A 21,514-nucleotide genomic window follows, 5' to 3' on the forward strand; every position below is an offset into this window, starting at 1 on the left:
ATTAAAACACCACTGTCCTGTTTCCTAGGCTATACAGGTTCCTACATACCCCAAACTTCTGGAACCTGCCTAGCAGCACTTTGTATGACGACTTTCACTACACTAAGAGGAGAGGTCCAGGTATATGATTGCAAATGCACAAAGACAGACCATAAAGCTCCTGTTGACAAACAAGTTCCTCCAGAAAAGATGGCTCCCTTCTCTAAATGGGAGAAGCAGCAGCTACATTAAACTACCTCTAACCTCCACCCTTCTCTCACCTTGCGCTCAGAGGAAAAAGAACTGAAAACAGGAAATCTGGGATTCTCCATGGCATTGTGCAGGCCACTTTTAATCTAGGAATTATAACAGACATTTAAGATAATCTGGTTATGTGAAACAGACCAGACGTTGACTCCACCACACTTTGAAAACCACTAAGCTAGATACAGATCTAGCCATAGGGCCCCAATCTACTTCTACTTACAAAACCCAGCTGATGACATCTTCTCTCTTGACCTTCCCAAAATTCCTTGTGCGCTACACTTGGAAAATTGCTGCACTAGATATCTAACCACCTGTATGGTGCCATCTCTACCCTTGGAATTCTCCCTCCACTCTTCTGTTTTTCAGTTCCCTTTTATAAATTGTCTTCCCCCATTAGAATGGAAACCCCTTGAGAGTAGATTCTGTCTTATTTTGGCTTGTATTTATATCACCAGCTCTTAGCACAATGCCTGGCACACAGTAAACACTTCATAAATGCTAGTTGCCTCGACTTCCCTTGCTTAACGTGCTTCTTTATCAAAACATGTTTGATAACAGCAATGCACCATCCATTCTCAAAGTTACATTACATTAGCAAGCTATTCAAGAGAAAGGCATTATACAACTTCACACAACTCCAGACACAAAGAAGACCAACTAGAAATGACATCCAAACTGAATACGTGTAATAGCTCTGACAAACCAGAGAAACAAACTTACAAGGAGCAGATTGGTTATCAGCTGCTTAGCAATACTGTGCAAACAAGTTATTGTTTATTCTGAAGCATTGTCTTGGTCAGCTTTTATAGGCACACAACACATCCTGTTCAGAAAGTTTAAACCTTGCTAAACTGATGTAAGGTTTTAAAACAGTCAAATCAAGCTCACACTGCTCCTCAAACCACACGATATGTAAGCCGGCCCATTTTCACAATTTCCAAGTCCTCTCACAAAGTGACTTGTCAAAGTCTAAAGGTGGCAACTATCAACTACAGGTTATTAATTCTTCTGACAACTATTCGAATATCCTGTTGGCTTCACAGTTGAAAACTCATAATCAAGGTGAAATGCTCACAAGAACTCTCACCCAAAAAATGAGAAGCTGGCTCACATTCTTACAGTCAGGCACCAGTACACTTGCTTCTGATACAATAGGGGTAGATTATAACAGCTTACCTGAGCTATCAAGCCTGAAGGCCTAATAATACCCTGTCTCCAGCACTAAGGAGCAATCAAGAAAACTGGTAAAGACTTGTTGCAGAAAGATCTATAAAAACCCAACTTGAGAGGGAAAAATGGAACTCCATCAATTAAGCCAATAAAGAAGGATATCCACCAGCACAGGGCAGTGTCTAGGAAAGCCAAGGGGATAAAGGCCAAGGAAGCAAGGTCAGTCTGGGCCTAGAGACAAAGAGAAAAAGATAGTAAGAAAGAGATGACTGGATAGGCACAGGAAAGAAACTAGCACATAATCATGTGTATATACTATACATATATGAGCAAATGTAGCTGGACTATTTTCGCACTTACTCTAAATGACAGCAGACAGAACCCAACTCTTATCCTCTCTAAACGGTGTTCTGCTAAGTGAGGAGGGAGCTATTTCTATCATCGATGTATTATGAGTAGCTCTACCAACAGAAACACGGTCCTAGCATATAATCCCCATAGACCATCACTTCTCTCTCACTGTCATTATAACTGAAAAAGGAAATAAAAACCAGGCTATTGGTCCTTCCTATTTCTGCATTTCTAGCTGAAGAATGCATCATCATCGCATTTCATAAACGTGCAAGTTTTCCAGAGACACAAACTAAAATGAAGGCTAACAGGAAGTGTTTCATGTGCAAGATGTGCTATGGTAGCATTAGCCTTTTATCAAAAAGCAGCTCCTTATATGGCCTAAGTCTTTACTCAACACCAGCACATCACTGAAAGGATATCCATAAAATAATACAGGCATCAATCGCAGAGAGCGCCAGGTTTGCTATCACAGCCAAAGAACCGTTAAAAGACTAAAGCAAGAGAAGCAGAAAGAAAATGTAAAAGGATAAGGGGTCAAAGTTTCTAAAAGTCCATGGAAAACTTGCTGACAGAGGGCAGCAAAATACATCTAAAACTTGAAAAACAAATTGGCGTCTCAGAGACACTTTGCTGAATTCAGGGCCAACTTTTGTTGATCCCCTCCCACCGCACCCCACCCAACCCTGGCGAAGCCCAGTTTTCTTGGGGGCAGAGCCTAAACTGCATGATTCTGACTGCATATGATGGGGCTTCCCCCCTTCCATTCAGGTGTGCGTCTGACTGGAGAAACGAATAAGAACGAATCAGGGAAATCAGTATATGAAGGCTCATGTCCCCCTTCCCATTCAAAAGAGTAAAAGACTACTCAGGACTCAGTGAAGGTCAATTTCTGTCTTCCTCTCACATAACACTCAGTGCTCTAGGAGTGAAGTGACCCCCTTCCCCAATTAAATGATAACTATTACATAATTCACAGGATGTTGTGAAGATTAATTAGCTGCAGTTTAAGAACTACTTTGAAAACAAAAAAGACAAGGAAAAAAGCACCATTATTTAATAAAGAAAAGCTTCACTGTTAAACAGAACCAGGAGCAACACGGTTCTAGGGTCTGTCACTCAGCAACAAGAGTAACAGTCATGCCACAGAAGAGAAAGACCTAAGCAGTAATCACTTAACTGGAGAGGATGGTAACATTCACTCTCATTCATTCAAGTATTTCCCAAGATGCATGACTCAGAAGGAAAACTGAAAAAGAAAGTGGGTTATAGCTGCATTTGGAAAATTAGAGCCAAGGATTTCCACAGCAAAGTAATCTCCTCTGCCTCCTTTTGGTGTGCTCTACAACAACTCACTGCACCCACTAAGGACAGAGACAAATTATACCTATGCTGATCGTGAAAACTCAGATTAATAAGTTACTGACCCCCGTAACTCTGAGGACACCTTCCATGCCAGAGAACAAGAGATAGAGAGCTCCTGCCACCACGACTTTGTGAAGAGTGACTCCAAGGCGAGGTCTAGAGGGTGGGGGGAAAAAACAAGTATCACAACACAACTTGTTTCCCTTGAAACAAAATAAGGGTCAGCTAAGTATCAAACATTGTCCCATCAGGAAAAGAAAATACATTCATTACAGCGTTGAGAGGCTTAGACTCAAAGTGCTAGAAAATCATGATTTTATACAGACAGCCTCGAACCACTGCACTTTACAAACACAACCCTGAGGTAACAATCTCAAATCCCAATCAATATAAAAATTCCTTCTAGAGGTTTCCATTTGGAAAACAGGAGTTTGGGGCCATACCTACCTAAGCCCTAAAAAGATTTATTCTTATTGATTTCACATCATCTCAATAGTATGCCAGGTGTGAAGTGTCCCATACAGGGGAAGTAAACTCACTTTGCTGAACTTTAAAAGTTGAATGCTGTACACCAACTAACATGTTATAAATTTCTCTTAACTTTCAAAGTGGGGGGATGACGTAGACTCAAAAGCAAGAAAATCAATCAACAAGCACTGATCCGGTGCTTCCAGGTCCACAGATGTGTGAAGCACCCTGCTAGGACCTGGCCCAGACAGTAACAAAAAGGAAACTGTCCCCACCCTCATGGAGCTCCAGTTGTATTCGGGGAGTTAACATTTACAGATATAAAAATAAGTACACACAAGATAAATAAAAGGGAATTATTATTATTTAGGGGACAGAGAGTAAAAGAGAGGGCAGAGAGTTCTCTAATCTTCACAAATACATGATGAAATATTTGAGAACCCTTTTCAGAAGACTGCTTACCCCATAGTAACCAAAAAACCTTTACCAATTCCAACTATTCTCAAGGCTCTCTCACCAGGAGTCTGAATGACCAGTTCTCATTATTCCTCCACTTTAAAGGAAATTCTGCTTTTCCTATAGGAAGCTGCTACTCACTTGACTATCCCATAGCCCAGACTGACTATGATGACCAGAGTCCGAGCCAGGGAGCGTTTCACTGCTGAAAGCAGCTCTGCAAGAATCAGGGCGCCTTGGACTGTAGGGAAAAGCACACAAGAGGAGAAGAAAATAGTGAATGAGTGTGAGTGTGGATCCTTAATTATCATTCTCAGAAAAAGCAGCTGCTAGTCAGATAAAGGAGATTTCCCTCTCAATTTCTCTCTTTAGAGCTATCTTAGATTGATACCACTTATGATCCTGTAGAGTGGACTCAACTCACCTACACAATCAGTACCTCTCAGAGAACATTCATAAAAGCCCTTTACCTTTTAGATGGTTTCTATGAGAATGAAGTAAGGCATTTCACATAGGTCTTCAGACCAAAAGGATTCACTGCTTTAGATTACTGGTCTAACATCCTACCTAGTACGAGCCCCTCCTACCCTGTTCATATTAATTTTCCTCTCTGAAATTTTCATTATCACTGCTTACATTTCACATTGTTGTGCATATATTGTATTTTTTGTAGCAAACTCACTACCATGGCCTAGTGCTGAAGGCTCTGTATGTCTAAATGTTTGGGTCATTAGAGTTTGAGATCTGAAACTTAACCTATTTCTGTTTCAGATTTCATAATCACAGTGATTTTGCATAAATCATTCACATAGTTCATTTGAGTTTATCCTCGTACCATTGTCCCCCAAGAAAGTTCCTAAAAACCCAACCTGTTAATCACTCCCAAAGAACGATAAACCTTTACCAGTCACATACCAGACTCTCCTTTGTAGCGAATATTCTGGAATTCTGCATAGAAGACTGCCTTCTCAAGCATTCCCAGAAAGATAACGGCACCAATCCAAAACTGAATTCTCAGGAGATCTCTCCAGTAGCAAGCAGACCATGCCAGCCATAAAACACCAAACAGGACATACACGATACACATCACCATGAAGAACTGCCGTCCAGGTGGATAAGAGTTAAACAGGCAAATTAGGACTGAGGCCATTCCAAATTTCTAAATTTAACATAGCTACGTATCCTTAGCAAAATATAAACCCTACACATGACAACCATCTATTCAGGAGATGCTTTTATCAAATCACTTTGTGTTTTTGGACTTCACCAACACAAGCACAGGGAAACACAGAAGGAGACCATATGAGTGTGCTGCTGCCAAGGGCAACTTCACTCTTTCATTAAAGGTGGTTCTCTGGGTTCAATCTAAAAAGACATGAAAATAGCGAACATTAAGGTGGAAAAAAGAACCTGGCGAGGCTGAAAACAACCTGGAGCAATGAAACAAGATGAAATGGTAAATCTGAAAAAAGGAGAAAAAGAGAAAAATGCCCTTTAAACTCAGTGATGCCACTCCTAGGTCTATGCCTGAAAGGGATCAAAGAAAGAGGAAAAGGACCTGTATGCACAAAATTAGTAAAAGGGCCTGTATGCACAAAATTAGTAATATCAGTTCTTTTCGTGCTGACAAAAAAGTAGAAACTGAGAGGGTGCCCCCAGTGGGGAACGGCTGAATAAACTAGAGTGTACAGATGTGACAGAACGCACAATTGTGGTGTAAGAAAGCAAAGAAGGGATGGCTTTAGAAAAACTTGGGGAGATTTGTATGAGCTGATGCAAAGTGACGTGAGCAGAACCAGAACAATTCATCCGATAACAACAGGACTACAAAGACAGCAATGATTGAGACAAGGGAGCGACCCGCAGCTCCAGGGCCCACCTCCAGGTAGAGGTGACGGACTCAAGAGCGGAAAGTGATGCATTCAGGGGTCAGGGCCACTGCAGGAATTGGTTCTCCTCCATTATATTATTTGTAATACTTTTGTTCTTCTTGCTTTCTCAATGGATAGGAGAAAGGCAATTAGGAGGGAGAGGATCTGAACTGAAAATAAATAAAACTGAATCAAAGAAAAACTGCTTCAGGTGATAATGGCTTATCTAAATGATATTCTCATGCTTCATAAAAAACAAACACCCAAATCTGATCATACTGATGACACCCTTTGTTTAAAAAGAAAAATCACCTAGTCTAACTCATTTAACCCAAGTTAAGTGACTTGCTCAAAGTCACCTATCTAGTAGGAAACTGAGTCAGCACTAGAAACAGCATCTCCTGGAATATTCTGGTATCTGCCTTCAACTTGTGAAACAGCTCTACAACACATTTGAAAAATTTTCAGGCCTAATTAATTCATTCTGTCCAGGGGTTATATAATATAACTTTACTTACAATCATGAGGGGATACTCTGCAAGAGAGAGGTATTCATAGGGACCCTTCACTTCCACAGTCACTGATTAAAAAAAAAAAAACACCCCAGTATTAAAGGGAAAACCAACAAAATCATCCTCTTATATACCATAGTATAAGTAGATAAATTCTTATGAGATCATTTACTTTGATCTAACAAATTAAATTTAGGGCACATAACTGCTAGTAATCATTATCATTATCAGGTATACCTTTAGTCTCTATCTTTTAATCAGAAGCAAATTTCCCTAAGTAGAAATCTAACAGAACTATCCATATTGAGTTAAGCTACTGGGCTATCAGGACTAAAAGGGGAGATGACAGCAGAGCACCACCATCCTCCACAAATGGACACCCTTGAAAACAGAGGAACATCCCTTCCTAGGAATGCCTGACAGCTACTGGGAAGAGCCAGTGTTAAGTTTCACATCTTTCACAACCAGTTAAATACAGTGTCATGGTTTCATGAATGTTAGGACCTCATTTTTCTCTTACTCTCAACTGAAATATAAAATTTCTTCACAAGGATAAAAATAAAGAATTATACGTAAAGAAGATGGACTATTCTATTCCTTACAGCAGTTAAGCAAGGCACACAACACTAAATTATTCAAAAACTAAACACAATTATTAAGTATTAATATAAATGCATATAAAGGAATGGAAAACTTACTGGTAAAAAGTTTACTTTGTGGTGCTTCTTTCCAAGAATCCTTGGAGGATGAAATCCCAATATGAACAATGAAGATATATGGCCCATCTTGCCAAGTTTTAATAGCACCATTTGTTGACTAAAGAAAAAAAAATTTTAAGTCTGTCAGAAATTAAGAACACAAGCTACCTAAATGTCTTTAAATTTTATTATTAAAGCCTACTAAGAAACAAGGGAAGAATTCCTACAATCTGGTGTATTACTATTAAATTTTATGAACGGCTGAACATTATTATGTGTGTGTTTATGTGTGTATACACATATATGTATATACACATATATATGCACACACACACATAATACTGGTTTCAAAATGATTAAAAAAAAACCAAAAAACCTAAATAATTCTTGTTTTAATAAGTTTTTTAAAACACCTACCAGAACCACACAAAAATGGTTATTTAATATTTCTTGATTACATTAAGAGACAAAGATCAATAAAAAGTATTAAATGAAGCCAATCCTAACACTGACAATCCTCTCTTCAGAGTTATCAAAGATCCCTTAATCTCCCAATCTCAATCCTCATCCTTCTTGAACCGTTTTTAGCCTCTAACACCAACAATCACCCTCTTCTTGGAAATCTTTTCTCTCAAGGTTTTCATGATCATGCATTTTCCCAGTTTTCCTCCTGACCACTCCCTTTTTTTCTCCTTTGCTGGATCTTCATCCAGGTCATACCCACTAACCATGGGTGTCCCCAAGGCTCTGCTCTAGGTGCCCTTCTCTTCACCCTCTATACTATTTCACTCCAGATAGGTAGGAACTCCATGCAGATGATTCTCAGATTTGTCTCACCTTTTTCCTGACCTCCAGTCTCATACCTCCAATTGTCTATTTTAGACATTTCCAACTTGAGGTCTCATAGACATCTTAAGTTCAACAAGCCCAAGGCTGAACTCATCTTTCCCCCAAAACTCTCCCCTCTTCCTACCTTCCCTACTGCTATCAAAGAGTGCCATCATCCTCCCAGTCATCCAAATTCACAACCTAGGTGTTGTCCTTGACTTCTACGCTCTCTCATCTCTCATATCCAACCAGGTGCTGAGTCTGATCATTTCTGCTTTTATAACACCTCATCCTCCATGCTTTCTTCTCCCTTCTGATACTGCCCACTGCCCTGATCCAAGCCCTCATCACCTCATTCCTGGACAATTGCAACAGCCTGCTGATTGGTCTGCCTGAAAGACTCCTCCACTCCACTCCTCAAGTCTCTGCTCACTCCAGGTCATCTCCCCTCAGCTGCCAAATTGATCTTCCTAAAGTATAAGTCTGACCACGTTAAACCCACTCAAGTGGCCATCTATTGTCTTTAGGATCAAATAGCAAATCCTCTGTTTGGTTTTTGAAGCCATCCATACCTTCCTACCTTCCCAATCTTCTTACATTTTACTCCCTTTCACGTACACTGTCATCCAATGACAATGGTTTCTTTGCAATTCCTTGAACAAGACTTTCCATTTCCCAACTCGAGACATCTTCACCTGCTGTCTTCCATGCCTGAAATTCTCTTGCTCATTTCGGCTTCCTAGTTTGCCTGGTTTCCTCGACGTCTCACCTAAAGTCTAATCCTCTCCAAGAAACTTCTCCCAGTCCTCCTTAATGTTAGTACCTTCTCTCTGTCAATTATCTCCAATTTATGCTGTACGTATCTTATCTGTACTTAATGGTTTGCATTTTGTCTCTCCCATTAGAGCTTCTGGAAAGCAGGGAGTCTCTTGTATACCCAGAACTCACTATATGCCTGGCACATAGTAGGCACTTAAATAAGTGGCAACTGACTGAATGATACCCTAGAACACTAGGTTATATTTGATACGAGATCTTTTTATCTTTGACCTGCACTAGGGGCAGAGATTGAAAAAAAAAATCTTTCAAAATTTTTACAACGTACTTAAGAGCAACAATCCATAAATACCAAGGTTGATTTTGTAGAGAAAGCAGTAGCTTTTTCTCAGTAATATAAAACTCCAAAGTGCTCCCGTAGGTCTTTCCTAAGATGTGGCGATTAGAACTGTATTTATGATTACAGGTGGGGTAAGCACATGATTTTTACAAGTCCGTCAATTAGCATTTATTAAGTACCTCCTGTGTGTACTGTGGACAGTTGTGTTTATAATATCTCTCAGTTAGAGGTAACGTGGCATTGTAACTAGTATTTGAGATTTAGAATCAGGAGAACATAGGCTCAAATCCCACCTCCAACACTTACTACGTGTATGTGACCATGGACAAAGTCACTGAACATCTCTGAGCCTTAGGCCACTTTCTAACACAAGAAGAGTGGTTTTCCATTTCCAAAGGACTTATGATGCAAAATGCCATCCACATCCAGAGAAAGAACTATGGAGTTGGAATGCAGAATGAAACAGATTATTTTCTCCTTCCTCATGGTTTCTCCCATTCATTTTAATTCTTCTATGCAACATGACTAATGTGAAAATATGTTTAACAGGAATGCATGTGCAGAACCCATATAAGATTGCATGCCATCTTGAGGAGGTGAAGGGGGGAAAATCTGGAACTTATGGAAGTGATTGTTGAAAACTGAAAACTAAAATATTAATAAATTTGGGGGGGAAAAGAAAACATTAGTTTCTAAAAAGAAAAAGAGTAATTTTCCCACACTGATGTATGAATATAGTATGAACTTCAACATAGATGAGATCAAACTATGTCAAATTTGTATGTACTCCATGCTTACTGAAGTCACACAAAACTACATTAGTTCAAAAAGGACATCTCTGTTAAATTCCTCCTGAAAACCCTGTTCTTTTCATGAGTTCTGTTTTGTTTTTTTTTTTAATAATTTCTTGAATACAATCTAACATCAAAGCTTAACTTAGACTCTGGCTGCAGAAAAAAGATCCCTTGTGAGAAGTTCTAATCATACTGCAAACATTTGCTAACCACATCACAGTTGGTTGTAATGCACTTGGGAGCACTGTGCTATTTTAAAGAAAAGCAAAATGTTCCTTAGAGGCAAAGGCCAGAGGGCTCTACAGCCTCACATAACTGCTAAATACAACTTCTGAGTGATAGCAGAACTATCTTCTCTCAGATTTGATACCCTCAGGACAGAGAGGAAGTCTTAAGCTGAACTTCAAGAACAATGTGGTCCTGCTTTATCTTTCATTATTTTAAAACTGTCTGACATCAAGATCAAAATGATAGGCTTTTAAGTTGAAGAACCCTAGAAAGTCTCATGTTAAACCAGCCCAAGGACATGACAATTTTGTCTTATTTTCTATTGCACATTCTAAATTCTTCATCAGTGGCCTTTTCTATTGACTATATCTAATCAGTTCAATAGAACTGAATTTTGTATTGGATAAGACTGTGGGTACAACACAGACCTACTGACCTGGGTCACAGGCCACATCAATAATCAATTTTCCAAATTCTCTTCCATATTACATGATCACAAAGACTGAGGTTCTCTTTAGTTTCTTTTCATATCTTAACACTGAAAAGCCGAATTAAAATAGATGACGTACAGTACTCCAAGCCCCCCACAAACATACTTACCGGCTTCTCTACAACAGTTGTATGGTTTGTTCCATTGTACCTAGCCTATAAACAGAGAAAAACATGATAAAGATTGAGAAACATCTGTTCTCCCTTCAGAGATTAAGAACTAAAGAAAAACAATTACCTCTTGTTTTCCTCCTGCTAGTACCACTGGATGCATAAAATCCCCAGAAAAACTCTATAAAAAATGGTAAAAAACTTAGAATCATCAAAGAAATAAGAAAATGTGGTATGTCAACACACCACAGAAACTCTTATGGCAAGAGAGACAATTCTTAACTTCAAATACAGCAAACTGCTACTGACAAACAGAAGCATTCCATACACAAATGAATAAAGCCCTCTCTAGAATTAGGAAAACTGTATTAAAACCCAGTGGCCAATTCCTGGCTGGGCAACTACATTACATTTATTATTTTGTCAGGTTTCTGCATATTGCTTTTCTCATGGGCATATTTCTGCCCTGAAGAAATGAAACTGTTAACAGTGAGGTGTTATTTTTGCTTTGATAGAGGGAAAGAACACCATTTCATTAGCATAGGTAAGTTTGACCTCGCCAAGACAGCAGCAGTAGGGACATCACAGCATCAGAGATTCAGAGCCGGGAGGGACCCTTTCTTAGAAACTATCTAATCCAACCCTGTCATTTTAGAAATGAAGAAACTAAAGGCAAGAGGGGAAAAAATGACCTGGTTACACAAGTTAAGTAAGTGGCAGAGCCAGGATTTGAAGTCAGGTCCTCTTAAAGAAAACCCAGCACTCCTGCCATACCATACAACCTCTTATTAATGCTAGGCTAGCAAGCCTGACTGCAGAATGGAAAAGCTACAGATTTTTTGGCCTCCATAACAGAAGGTTTCAATTTATAGACTTGAAGAACAGGAGATAACATGGATACCTTTTACTCATTTTGCCTCTTTCTCGTTCTTTCCCCTATTTTTTATCTTATGCATCTCCTAACTTGGACACTATCAATCTCTGCAAGGTCCAACATTTCTAAATGCTGACATCTACATGACCTTCCCAGTTCTATTATCTGACTTCTTCATCCTTCTGCTATTAACCATTCAAACCTCCTTCGTCAGAGGCTGTGCAACTGGCGACTTCTAAGACAATGCCCAATTTTCTTTCACCTATCCAAAGTAATTTATGCATTCCTTTGCAATATAAATTTCTTGAAGAACAGGACAAATAATGTGACTTTGGGTTAAAAAAGTCAAAAGTCTATTTAAAAAAATTTTTTTCTCTATAAAACAAACAAATAAATAAGAAGCCTGAAGCATTTTCAATCTCAGGTCAGCAGTAGTTAAGTCCAATAAGCTTGATTCTGGGAGTGAAGAATCAGGTACAAAGAAATGACTGAAGAACTAAAGTCTGAGTTTTTTTCCCATATTTTCATGCAAAGAAAACATCTCTTTTCGACATATGTCACTGATTCCAAAAGTATCAGTACCTGCTTCCAACTTGTCCTTCCCAGGTAAAATGCTCCAAAATAACCCCGTCAGCAGAGAACAGGAACAATACAACAGAAGATTACCTCCCTCTCATCTTACACCACCTCCACCCTTTTAAATACTACCTGTGGTTTAAAGAGTTCACTGTAGTTCTGGAACAAGGTTGGTAACATTTCATAGGACCCAGGCCAACCATGACGTTCTTCTTTAGTGCTTCCAAAATACGTTTCTGCTTGTTCATCCTGACGAGACAAAAGACCAAGCACTAAATATATTTTATGCAAAATGATCTACCTTTCATAAAAAGGCCTTTGGAAAATAACAAAGGTGGACTTTGGGATGAATAAAATATTGGGGGTTCCTACATGCCAAGAAATTAACATGACTTCAGATAATAAATGATATGACAAAAATTATTATAGCAACTCACATTTATGTAATCTGAATGTTACATGTTTTTGATGCTTTCCAAACACCTAATACCAGTGGGAAGTAGGCAAGGAAAAAATTATTTTTACCACTCTATAAATAAGGAAACAGGCCCAGAGAAGTTAAATGTCTTGCCTGTGGTCACACAGCAAGTCTTATTTACGTAGAATTATTTCACAAAGGAGAACAATAACTAATTCAAGCTTGCAAACAGCAGGATTCTTTTAACAATAACCAAGAATTTAAAAGCTTTAGAGTCCCCAAGGAGGAAAATTCTGCAGAGCTGGAAAGTTAAGACTTTTAAAAGTCCAAACAAAGTGACATACCCAAAAAACCATTACCTTGCCCTACAAATGACAAAAAGATATATACAGCCTTTCTCACAGGCTAAGAGACCACAAAAGGATTCTAGGAATCCAGTCTTCTATTCTTTTCATCCTAAATTCAGTCCCTTATTAACTCTTTGAGTTTCATGCCTAAACATCAATCTCCAGCTGACGTCTCTTTCAAGTTCTATTCCTAAATTTCTAACTGGTTGACGAACATTAGTAGCGGGCTATCACACTGTCATTCAAAATACCATATATTACATTATTAACTTGCATTATTTATGAAGGGTTTGGTAAACAAAGAAACTTCAACTCAAACTTTGTCCCATTTCCCCCAAATTTCATATAAAAAGAATCTAAGTTAGTGAAGTTTTATTGTATATTAGATTAGACATCTAATAAGGACATGCGATTTCAGCTGAGAACCCTGGAAATTCTAACATTATCTATCTTTCCATCATCATTTCAACCTTCCTAACATTCCTTCGAACCTTTTGTAAGTGTGACAAAACATATGTGTACATCTCAATTCTCTTCAAATCCAAGAAATAGTTAGAATTTGTATTCTAGCTGACCAAAAACATTTTATACAAATCTGAAAATTAGGCACCAAAGGCTAAAAGTTTTATACCATGGGGCAGAGATCATGTCTAAAGCTTAGTTTATGACAAACTGAGATGGCCAAAGAGCATTTACTACTAGCAAATAAAGTCAAATCATCTCTGAGAAAAAGTTACAGGAAAAATAAACAGAAAAAGAATTCCACTGAGATTACATGAAGACACTGGAAACAAAGACAACATCTGGAGAGTCGATGTGGAACAGCACGGAAGACACATCTTCAAAGGAGGCAATGTCATAAATGGACAAAGTGCTCCACTGGGAGGCCAGACAACTGAGTCTGACTTCTGGTTCTGCCTGTAACTAGCTGTGTAACACATCTGTGAGATGACAGGTGGCTAGACAAGGAGATCTCATTGCCAGATCTGACATTATAGAATTCTATGTTCCTTACCCCAAAGTTGAAGACTTCATTGTAACAGTTACAAGAACGCAAGTACCAGGTCACATTGAAACTCAAAGATGGATCCAAAGGTTCTCCTTCAACTATAATAGAAGAGATGCATGTAAGTAAAGGCAATACCCACACAAAACAATTTTCCAATCACATTGCCTTAAATCCCACTTACTCTCTGGAAACGTTAGAGAACAGTGTCCTCATTCAAATACATGCTAAGTAGGGACATATGAAAAAAAAACAACATGTCTTCTTAAACCAGATATAACTGCTGCTGTCTAAAAGTATGGCCTAATAGGACAGTGCTATCCTATATTTCAATTTCGAGAGGCTAGACACTCTACTTTTTAATGCCCAGAAACCTCCCCAATGCCTGGCACTGTGTCACAGAAGATTCCATAGGTGATAGAGCAGACAAAAGCTAGGCGTGTCTGCCAAGGCAAATCAATATTTATTAGCCACCTACTATTCAAAGTCCAAGTCACCTACTATACAGTCCTAGGCACTGTGCCAAGTATCAAAGGGGGTACAAAAAGCGCACAACACGGCTCCTGCCCTTTAAAAGATTTTCATCTAGGTTAGAGAGGTAAGTTATAAATACAGGGCAAATTAAATGACCATGAAAGTTCTTAATAGTACAATTCAATTCAAGCAAAGAAGGCACTGTGCTAGGCACTAAGTAAGGATACAAAAACAAAAACCAGTCAAGAAGTCTTCGAGATCAGCAGGCATAAAGATAAGTAATGAAAACAGAATAAATGTGGTGATAAGGAGACAGCAGGGGTGACAAACGCATGCATTTCAGGCAGAAGACCCATTTGTGTGTGTAGGGTGAGAGAGAAAGAGCAGGCCAGTCTGTGAGGAACATACAGCCTGTGAAAAGTAGTGTGAAAGAAATCTGTGAAGGGAGGTTAGAATCAGACTGAGGAGGGCTTTAAATGCCATTCCAAGAAGTCAGTATTTTAGCCTAAAGGCATAAGGGAGCCACTGATGATTTCTGAGAAGGGAAAGAACATAGTCAGAACACTGGCTGCAGTGTGGAAGGTGGATTCAGAGGACATTACGTAACGAACTGTTTAATAAATAGCATGGTTAAGTGCCGTTTGGCATTTAAAGCTCTTCCCAAACTAGTCTCATCTTACCTTTTCAGTTTTCTTATACTTTATTCCCCTCCACATACTCCTCCCCGCTCCCCATCCAGGGACACTGGATATGTCCTTACGGCTCCTCACACAATATGCCCGGCCTTTTCACTGGCTACATCCTAGGCCAGCAATACTTACCCTCCTAACCTCTATTTCCTCACTTCCCTAATTTTTTTCAAAACCCAACCTCATCTTCTGCAGGAGGCCTTTATAGAAGTTATTTGTATGTTGTCTCCTACATCAGAAATCAAGCTCCTTGAAGGCAGGGACCATGGTTTCACTTCTTTTATATACCCAGTTCTTCCACCCAGCACACAATAAGCACTTAACAAATGCCTGTTGATCGATTGATGCTATGCATTCAGAAAAAGCCAAAGACACCAGGGACTGAAAGAGCTTCATGGAAGAGGAAGGACTAGTTAGACATTAAAGAATTGTAGAATTTCAAAGGAAGATGCAGGACATTCCAGACTAGTAGGGAATGAGATGATCAAGGACACAGAGACAGAAAAGTTTCAAACAAGACTGTATTCTTTCAAGGAACCACTCAGGGAATCCTAAGCCTCCCCTAAACAAAATTTGAGAGCTAGTGATCCACAGGAATAAGCCCTTGAGTCCAGAAACTTGGGCTGTGTGCAGTTCCGGATGTGCCACTGACTGGGTGTGGAAACCTGAGCAAATCACTCAAGTTCTTGGTACCTTTTTCCTGGTATGTGGCGGAGTGAAGAAATTTCAGCCCCTCCCTGCCTTTTGGAGATGTGGTAAGGACCAATGTAATTACACCTTTGAAATTACTTCTAGCTCTCAAGATATTACAGAAATTACATAAAAAATTACATGAGTTACGTTACTTATTTTACAAATAAATTTCTACAGGGAGAAGGCATAGGAAAAAAATTAAAAATCACCAAAACATTTTACACCGAAACATTTAGGCATCATTAAACTGCCTAAATGTAGCAATCAGAAGGCCTGTGGAAACTGTAAAAAACTATACTATCTTGAATTCTTCAGGGGAAAAAGTAGGATATTTTAGAAAGCTGGTCAATTAAAGGCCAATGCAGAACAAGTCAAAAAACTGAATTCAGCTAACTCCTGGTAACACCAACTGCAAGGATTTACCTATCACACCTTAAAGACAACCCACTCAGTAACTTGAATAAACATTATGGCTTTAGGAGAAAATCAAAAGCAACCCAATCAACTTCTATAGACCCCTTAGAAAGATATATGTAAATAACTAGTAAAGACAATAAATTACATAAGGACAAAGACAAAGTGCTGCAGAAATACAATGTAAATATTAACTGCCCACACAGACTCTAAAAACACTTGAAATATGAGTACTATGTACAGCCTGAATAACTTGGTGATTTAATTTCTGTATGAAAATTATAAATGGGAAAGGAACGTACACATTGGTACAAAGGATGAGAAGTTCACACTTGATTATCCACTAGGGTCTTCTGAAGAAAAACTTGCTGACTCTAAAAGCTACCCAGCTGATACATCATTCAACACTGATGTATCAAGAAGAGAGTTATTTAATTTAAAAAGAAATTTTTAAAGTCATCAGTCAGAAAAACCGTATCACTTTCCCTACTGAGTATATCCTCATCTGCTATAACCTTAATATATACTGGTCATAATCAATTTCTTTCATAAGTTATTTTATGTACCTTTTGGAAATTATATGATAGGGGTGGTGGGGAAGACACTAAGAATGCTCTCTGCTTTCTCTGTACAAAGGTTCAGAAATGATTAAGACAGAAATAAAAGATGTATTTTCCCTAATCTCTATATACTGCTTTCAACCACCATGTTTCTTTCTAAAGGCAGAGGCTGAAACTGAATATAAGCTTTTCTTTGATGCTCAACGGAATGCAATAAATAATGCTAGAAGATTAAACTAAATCTATCTATTAAAATCTCTGGAGATCCTATAAGGCTATTTATGTTCCTAATATAAGCCATGGTCTACTGTTAAATATTTTTAAACTATCCTAAAAATGTCATATGAATATATTAATCATTGTCTCAAATGATGAACAATTATAATCCCTAATAAAAGAATTTATCTTTGAATTATTGGCAATACTCTTCCAAAAAACCCAGGGAATGAAATCATTTCCTCCTCATATAGTGAAAAAACATGTAATACTTACATCCAGAGTCAAATATAAGTATAACCTAAAGGTAGGCCACAGATTCAGCACCCTACAACCACAGGCTTTGGAGCTTGGCAAATACCTAACAAATGCACAAAGGTAAAAAGCAATGCTGCCTCCGATGCTCAGCACAGCAGACTGCACACGCACTCAGTTACCAAATAAGCTTAACGCATTACAAGTGTTGGTAGGGAGTGTGTAGGCAAGGGCTATCTAAAATCTCTCAAGTTTAGGCCTTTGTTTATCCACTAAATGTACACATGCCTGGCCTTGGAAGCTGAGGAGAGATGAAACATCCCAACAAACCACTTTTTCTATACTTCAGATTATTCATTTCAGCAATACCAAATGTAATCTTATTTACTTACGTAGACCCAAGTTTCAAAAAGCATCAAATATTTTCAGTACATAAGTTAGAAAATTTTTCTTAATTATCAGAAGTATGATGACCGTGGCTATCATTTTTTTTTAAATCAGAAATCAGATGGGATTTAAAGACTCACACTTCAAGATGATAGAAGTGTTGTTGAAGAGGATCTTTCCAAAACTAAAATATTTCTTCTTCTCCTGAAAAAAGAAAAGTGAAAAATAAGGAAAGGCAGCACGGGATAGTAGTTAGAAAGATGGCCCTGGAGAGAGTAGACAGCCGGACTAGGAGACACTAGACAAGTCAGTGACCCAATGGGAACTCTCTTCCCACCAACCACCCTCCAGATCCTAGACCATTCAAGGTGGAGGTCTAGTTCCTGCCTCAGATAAAGATGGCTAGATAGATCAGACCATTTGATAATACATTTCAACTTTGTCCTGAGGAGAACATCACTGGCTGGACATTCTAAATGTTGCAAAATCCCAAAACTGGTTTTCTTAATTAGGAGAAAGAAAAGAGAAAAAGCATTTATTAAACCCCTATTATACACCAGGCCCTGGGCTAAGTATTTTACCAAAATTATCTCATCTTAGCTTCCCAAAATGCCTGGGAGATATTTTTAATGACTCCCATTTTACAGCTGAGGAAACTGAGGAGATCTGCCCCAGGTCATACACCTATAAATGTGTAGCCATACCTGAATCAGGTCTTCCCAACTCCAAGCTCACAGGGACACCAGCTGCCTACAGTTGCACTCACTTCTATCAGGGATATATTTTGATTTAATAGAATGTGAACTAAAAACTCTAGGAAGTCAATGGCCAAACATGGAGTTAAATTCATTTTCTGACTCCCTTTTCAATTTCAATTTAATTTCAAATGTTCAATTTAACGAGTGGTTGTTTTTTTTTCAATTTAATTTGAAGAGTAGACTGAGCCTGACTCCATACATTTCCTTTCTGCAGGAGTCAGGCTCAGTCTACTCTTCAAATTAAATTGAAAAAAAAAACCACAACACTCCTTAAATGCCTACACTGTGATGAGCAGAGTGCTTGGGAGGCTCCAAGTTTAAATGAGAGAATTCCGACACTCATGAAGCATATTTAGTGGGGGGCATCAAATATGAATGACGAAAGTGGAAACAGGCACTGTGCAAAAAAATGGGGCCCGGGAGGGAGGACAGCGTGGGGAGGAGGGGGAAATCCGGGGAGTCTTTCCAAAGGGTCCGGGGCTACCGGCTCCTCTTCTGGACCCGAACGCACAGCTTTGTATTCTGATACGGCCCGTTACCGACAGGTTACACTCCTCACTGGAGGCCAGTTAAAGGGCATTTCCAACACTTTTATCGAGAGGGTTTTCAAGCTGATGCACTGTTTTTAAGCGCCTCCTGCCCGCCTCCGACCCGTCCGGCACTCAAAGGGCACGTGCCAGCGCTTCCCAAACGGTGCCCGCTCTCAGGAGGCGTGCCAGTCTGCCCCTCCGGGCCGGGCCCGCTCTCCGACCAGGCAGCGGACGCTCCCGGAGCTTCCAGGCGGTCAGGGAGGGTAAATAAATCCGGGACAGTCCGCTTCGTACACGGAAGCACCAGGCCATAAACGCGGCCCCACTTCCTCGTTCTCCCGTCCGACCACGGGCGCCGGTCTCACGACCGCCAGGCCCGACTCTCCGCGGGAGGGCAGGGAGGGAGGAAGGCCTGCCTTCGGGGAGCCCTCTTTGGAGGGCTCTTCCCTCACTTTCCGAGGAGCCTGCTCCCCGCCTTCCGAGGGGTCTCCGGCCTCCCCGCTCCCGCCGCCCTCAGTAACGGCCACCCCTCGGGCTCCCATTTCTAGAGGGGGGCGGGACCCCAGGGTGGCAGAGGGGACCCCGGCACCCCCCAGCCCCTCTAACTGGCTGAGCTCGCCGAGCCCGGGCTGGCCCCCTCGGGCCACCGTAGTGCCCGGAGACGAACGCTCACCAAGTGCACCGGGACATGCCACTTGGACCTCTCGGCGGCGGCGGCGGGTCCCGGACCCGCGCTGGGAAGAGACAGCGGGGACGGCAGCGACCCGAGGAGAGCCAGAGTGAGCGGGGCCAGCCGGAGCCACGCAGCGACCGCCATCTTCGCGGCCAGCGACTGCCCGGAGAAAGCGTCTCGCCTGCTTCCGGTCTCCTCCTGCCTCTTTCCGGTCTCGCGCTAGGGGGCGGCATTATCCGGGTACTCCTAGCTCCCCCTGGTCGGGCTTGTCTTTTAACAGGCGGATCGCACCCTCCCTTCCTCCGGCGCTTTGGCCTTTCTGCCAGTTCAAGCGCCAGGCCTCGGACGTACTGCGCAGGCGCCGTCCCCCATCCGGGTCACCTTGGAGCTCTGGGATGCCTCTGCCCAGGGTAGAAAGCCAGATTCCTGGTCTACCTTTGAAGTTGGGGCAGGTTTTGTAATGTACGGTGCACTTTCCTCTCGCCTTCGTCTCCCCTTTTCCCTACTCCGGACATTCAGTAGCTCAGGTTTATATTATCACTTTCAAGTTCCAAACGAGCTGTCCCCGGCCCTCTCCCAGAAGACAAGCTTGGCCTTAGAGGGAGGCCTCCCCAAGGAGGTAGAAGGGACCCTAGAGATCTCAAGACCATAGCTAGCTTCGCCCAAGTATTTTTACTGGTGAGGAAACTGAGGCCCAGAAAGGGGCAAGAGATTTACCTAGGTCACGAGGCTGGTCAAGAAGGGCCTCCAGCACCAAATGACCCAGGACCCGGTGGGAGTGAGCCTATCTCAGTAGCCACCTGCTGATAAGAAGTACAAAGTGAGCAAGCAGAGCCTGACCTTAAAAATGCGCTGGTTTCTTTACCCCCCGGCGCCTAGCCCAGTGCCTGGGAAGACAGTAGGCACTTAAATACACTGCTGAAGGAACACGTGGGACCTGTGGTTATCAGGCTTCTATTAATGTTTATGTTGTATCTGTCAAAAAGTGACGACTTAATAAATAAACACTTTCACTACCCCATCCACTGTGTACACAATGGTAACTTCAGATAGGGCTTTTTTTTTAAGCACTAATTCTAGTGCAAAGGGTTTTCTATTCATTATGTCAATTTCATCTTCACCGATGCCCAAGTATGGGTTCCTCTTTTTTATTTTTTAATGAAGGAATGATTTCTCCAAAGTCATTGGGCTAGTAAGGTGATGGAGCTTTACAAATCTAACTTCTTACTCCAGTTCTCCTAGCCCGACCCACGTTCACTGTCGAAGGGTGGTCTAGCTTCGTAAAGAGAGGTGGGGAGGGCGATGACTGACAGCGCTCCAAACAGGCAGGCAGGGACCAGGAGAATGCTCTGCTACTTCTTCTCCCCCTCCCTCCCAGGTGTCTCTGAAATAAGAGTTAAGGTCATTCCTCTCCTCCGCCTTCCTCAGTTAAGGCCACCCGGAGGGCCAGTATTTTGACAAGACTTTCTTTTCCCAGAAGCCTATGGGAAGGTGGAGTCTGGGCTGTAATTGACTAAAGACCTTTGTGTGGATACAAACGACCCCCCCGCAGCTGGCGATGGAAGCAGCGTTGGTGTGCGGAGCTGCTGAGCAGGACTGAGCCCGAACCCTCGGGTGCGTGGAGCGGGTGAGCGGCCATGGCAGGAGCCGGCGGTGAAGACGCCATCAGGTAAAAGGCTCCCGCCTCCCTCCGCAGCCTCGGAGGGCTGACAGCTCGCCAGAGGAGGCGATGTTATTTTTTAAACGGTTGATGGTGGTCCCTCATGTTGACAAGCTTTTTTTCTCCATGTTTATGTTTCATAGCGGTGATACGAGGTGGTCGTTATTTATTATCACCCACGCTTTATGGTAGCCGGGGTGCAGCGAGGCCGGCGGCGAGGGGGCAGGGTTGGGTTTGCCCAAGGTCATGCAGACTGCCTTTGGTACAATTCAGAATCTGC

General features: G+C 41.1%; 2 protein-coding genes across 6 annotated transcripts in view; one reads left to right on the plus strand and one right to left on the minus strand.

The window, feature by feature from the left end:
- Positions 1–19,772, minus strand: part of TMEM87A (transmembrane protein 87A) — a 30,139-nt gene extending 10,367 nt beyond the window's left edge. Inside the window, exons 1-12 of one of the 3 annotated variants that reach the window (XM_072625080.1) lie at positions 19,575–19,772; positions 17,754–17,817; positions 13,935–14,026; positions 12,287–12,403; positions 10,832–10,885; positions 10,705–10,749; positions 7,138–7,255; positions 6,446–6,507; positions 4,972–5,155; positions 4,198–4,297; positions 3,195–3,288; positions 1,579–1,647 (exon numbers count right to left, since the gene is read on the minus strand). In XM_072625080.1, coding sequence (XP_072481181.1) covers positions 1,579–1,647; positions 3,195–3,288; positions 4,198–4,297; positions 4,972–5,155; positions 6,446–6,507; positions 7,138–7,255; positions 10,705–10,749; positions 10,832–10,885; positions 12,287–12,403; positions 13,935–14,026; positions 17,754–17,817; positions 19,575–19,718 — 1,143 coding nt within the window. In that variant the 5' untranslated portion in view covers positions 19,719–19,772. Of the gene's footprint in view, positions 1–1,574; positions 1,648–2,185; positions 2,262–3,194; positions 3,289–4,197; positions 4,298–4,971; positions 5,156–6,445; positions 6,508–7,137; positions 7,256–10,704; positions 10,750–10,831; positions 10,886–12,286; positions 12,404–13,934; positions 14,027–17,753; positions 17,818–19,574 lie in introns of all 3 variants that reach the window. The other 2 variants (XM_072625079.1, XM_072625078.1) reach the window with 2 other exon arrangements.
- A 90-nt stretch (positions 19,773–19,862) lies between these two features.
- The window catches only part of GANC (glucosidase alpha, neutral C), a 59,206-nt gene continuing 57,554 nt past the window's right edge, over positions 19,863–21,514 (plus strand). For 2 of the 3 annotated variants that reach the window (XM_072625069.1, XM_072625070.1), the window contains exon 1: positions 19,863–21,243. In XM_072625069.1, the coding sequence (XP_072481170.1) occupies positions 21,212–21,243 (32 nt within the window). In that variant the 5' untranslated portion in view covers positions 19,863–21,211. The remainder of the gene's footprint in view (positions 21,244–21,514) is intronic. The other variant, XM_072625068.1, reaches the window with a different exon arrangement.

Source organism: Notamacropus eugenii, chromosome 7, assembly GCF_028372415.1.
Source record: "Notamacropus eugenii isolate mMacEug1 chromosome 7, mMacEug1.pri_v2, whole genome shotgun sequence".
Lineage (NCBI taxonomy): Eukaryota > Metazoa > Chordata > Mammalia > Diprotodontia > Macropodidae > Notamacropus > Notamacropus eugenii.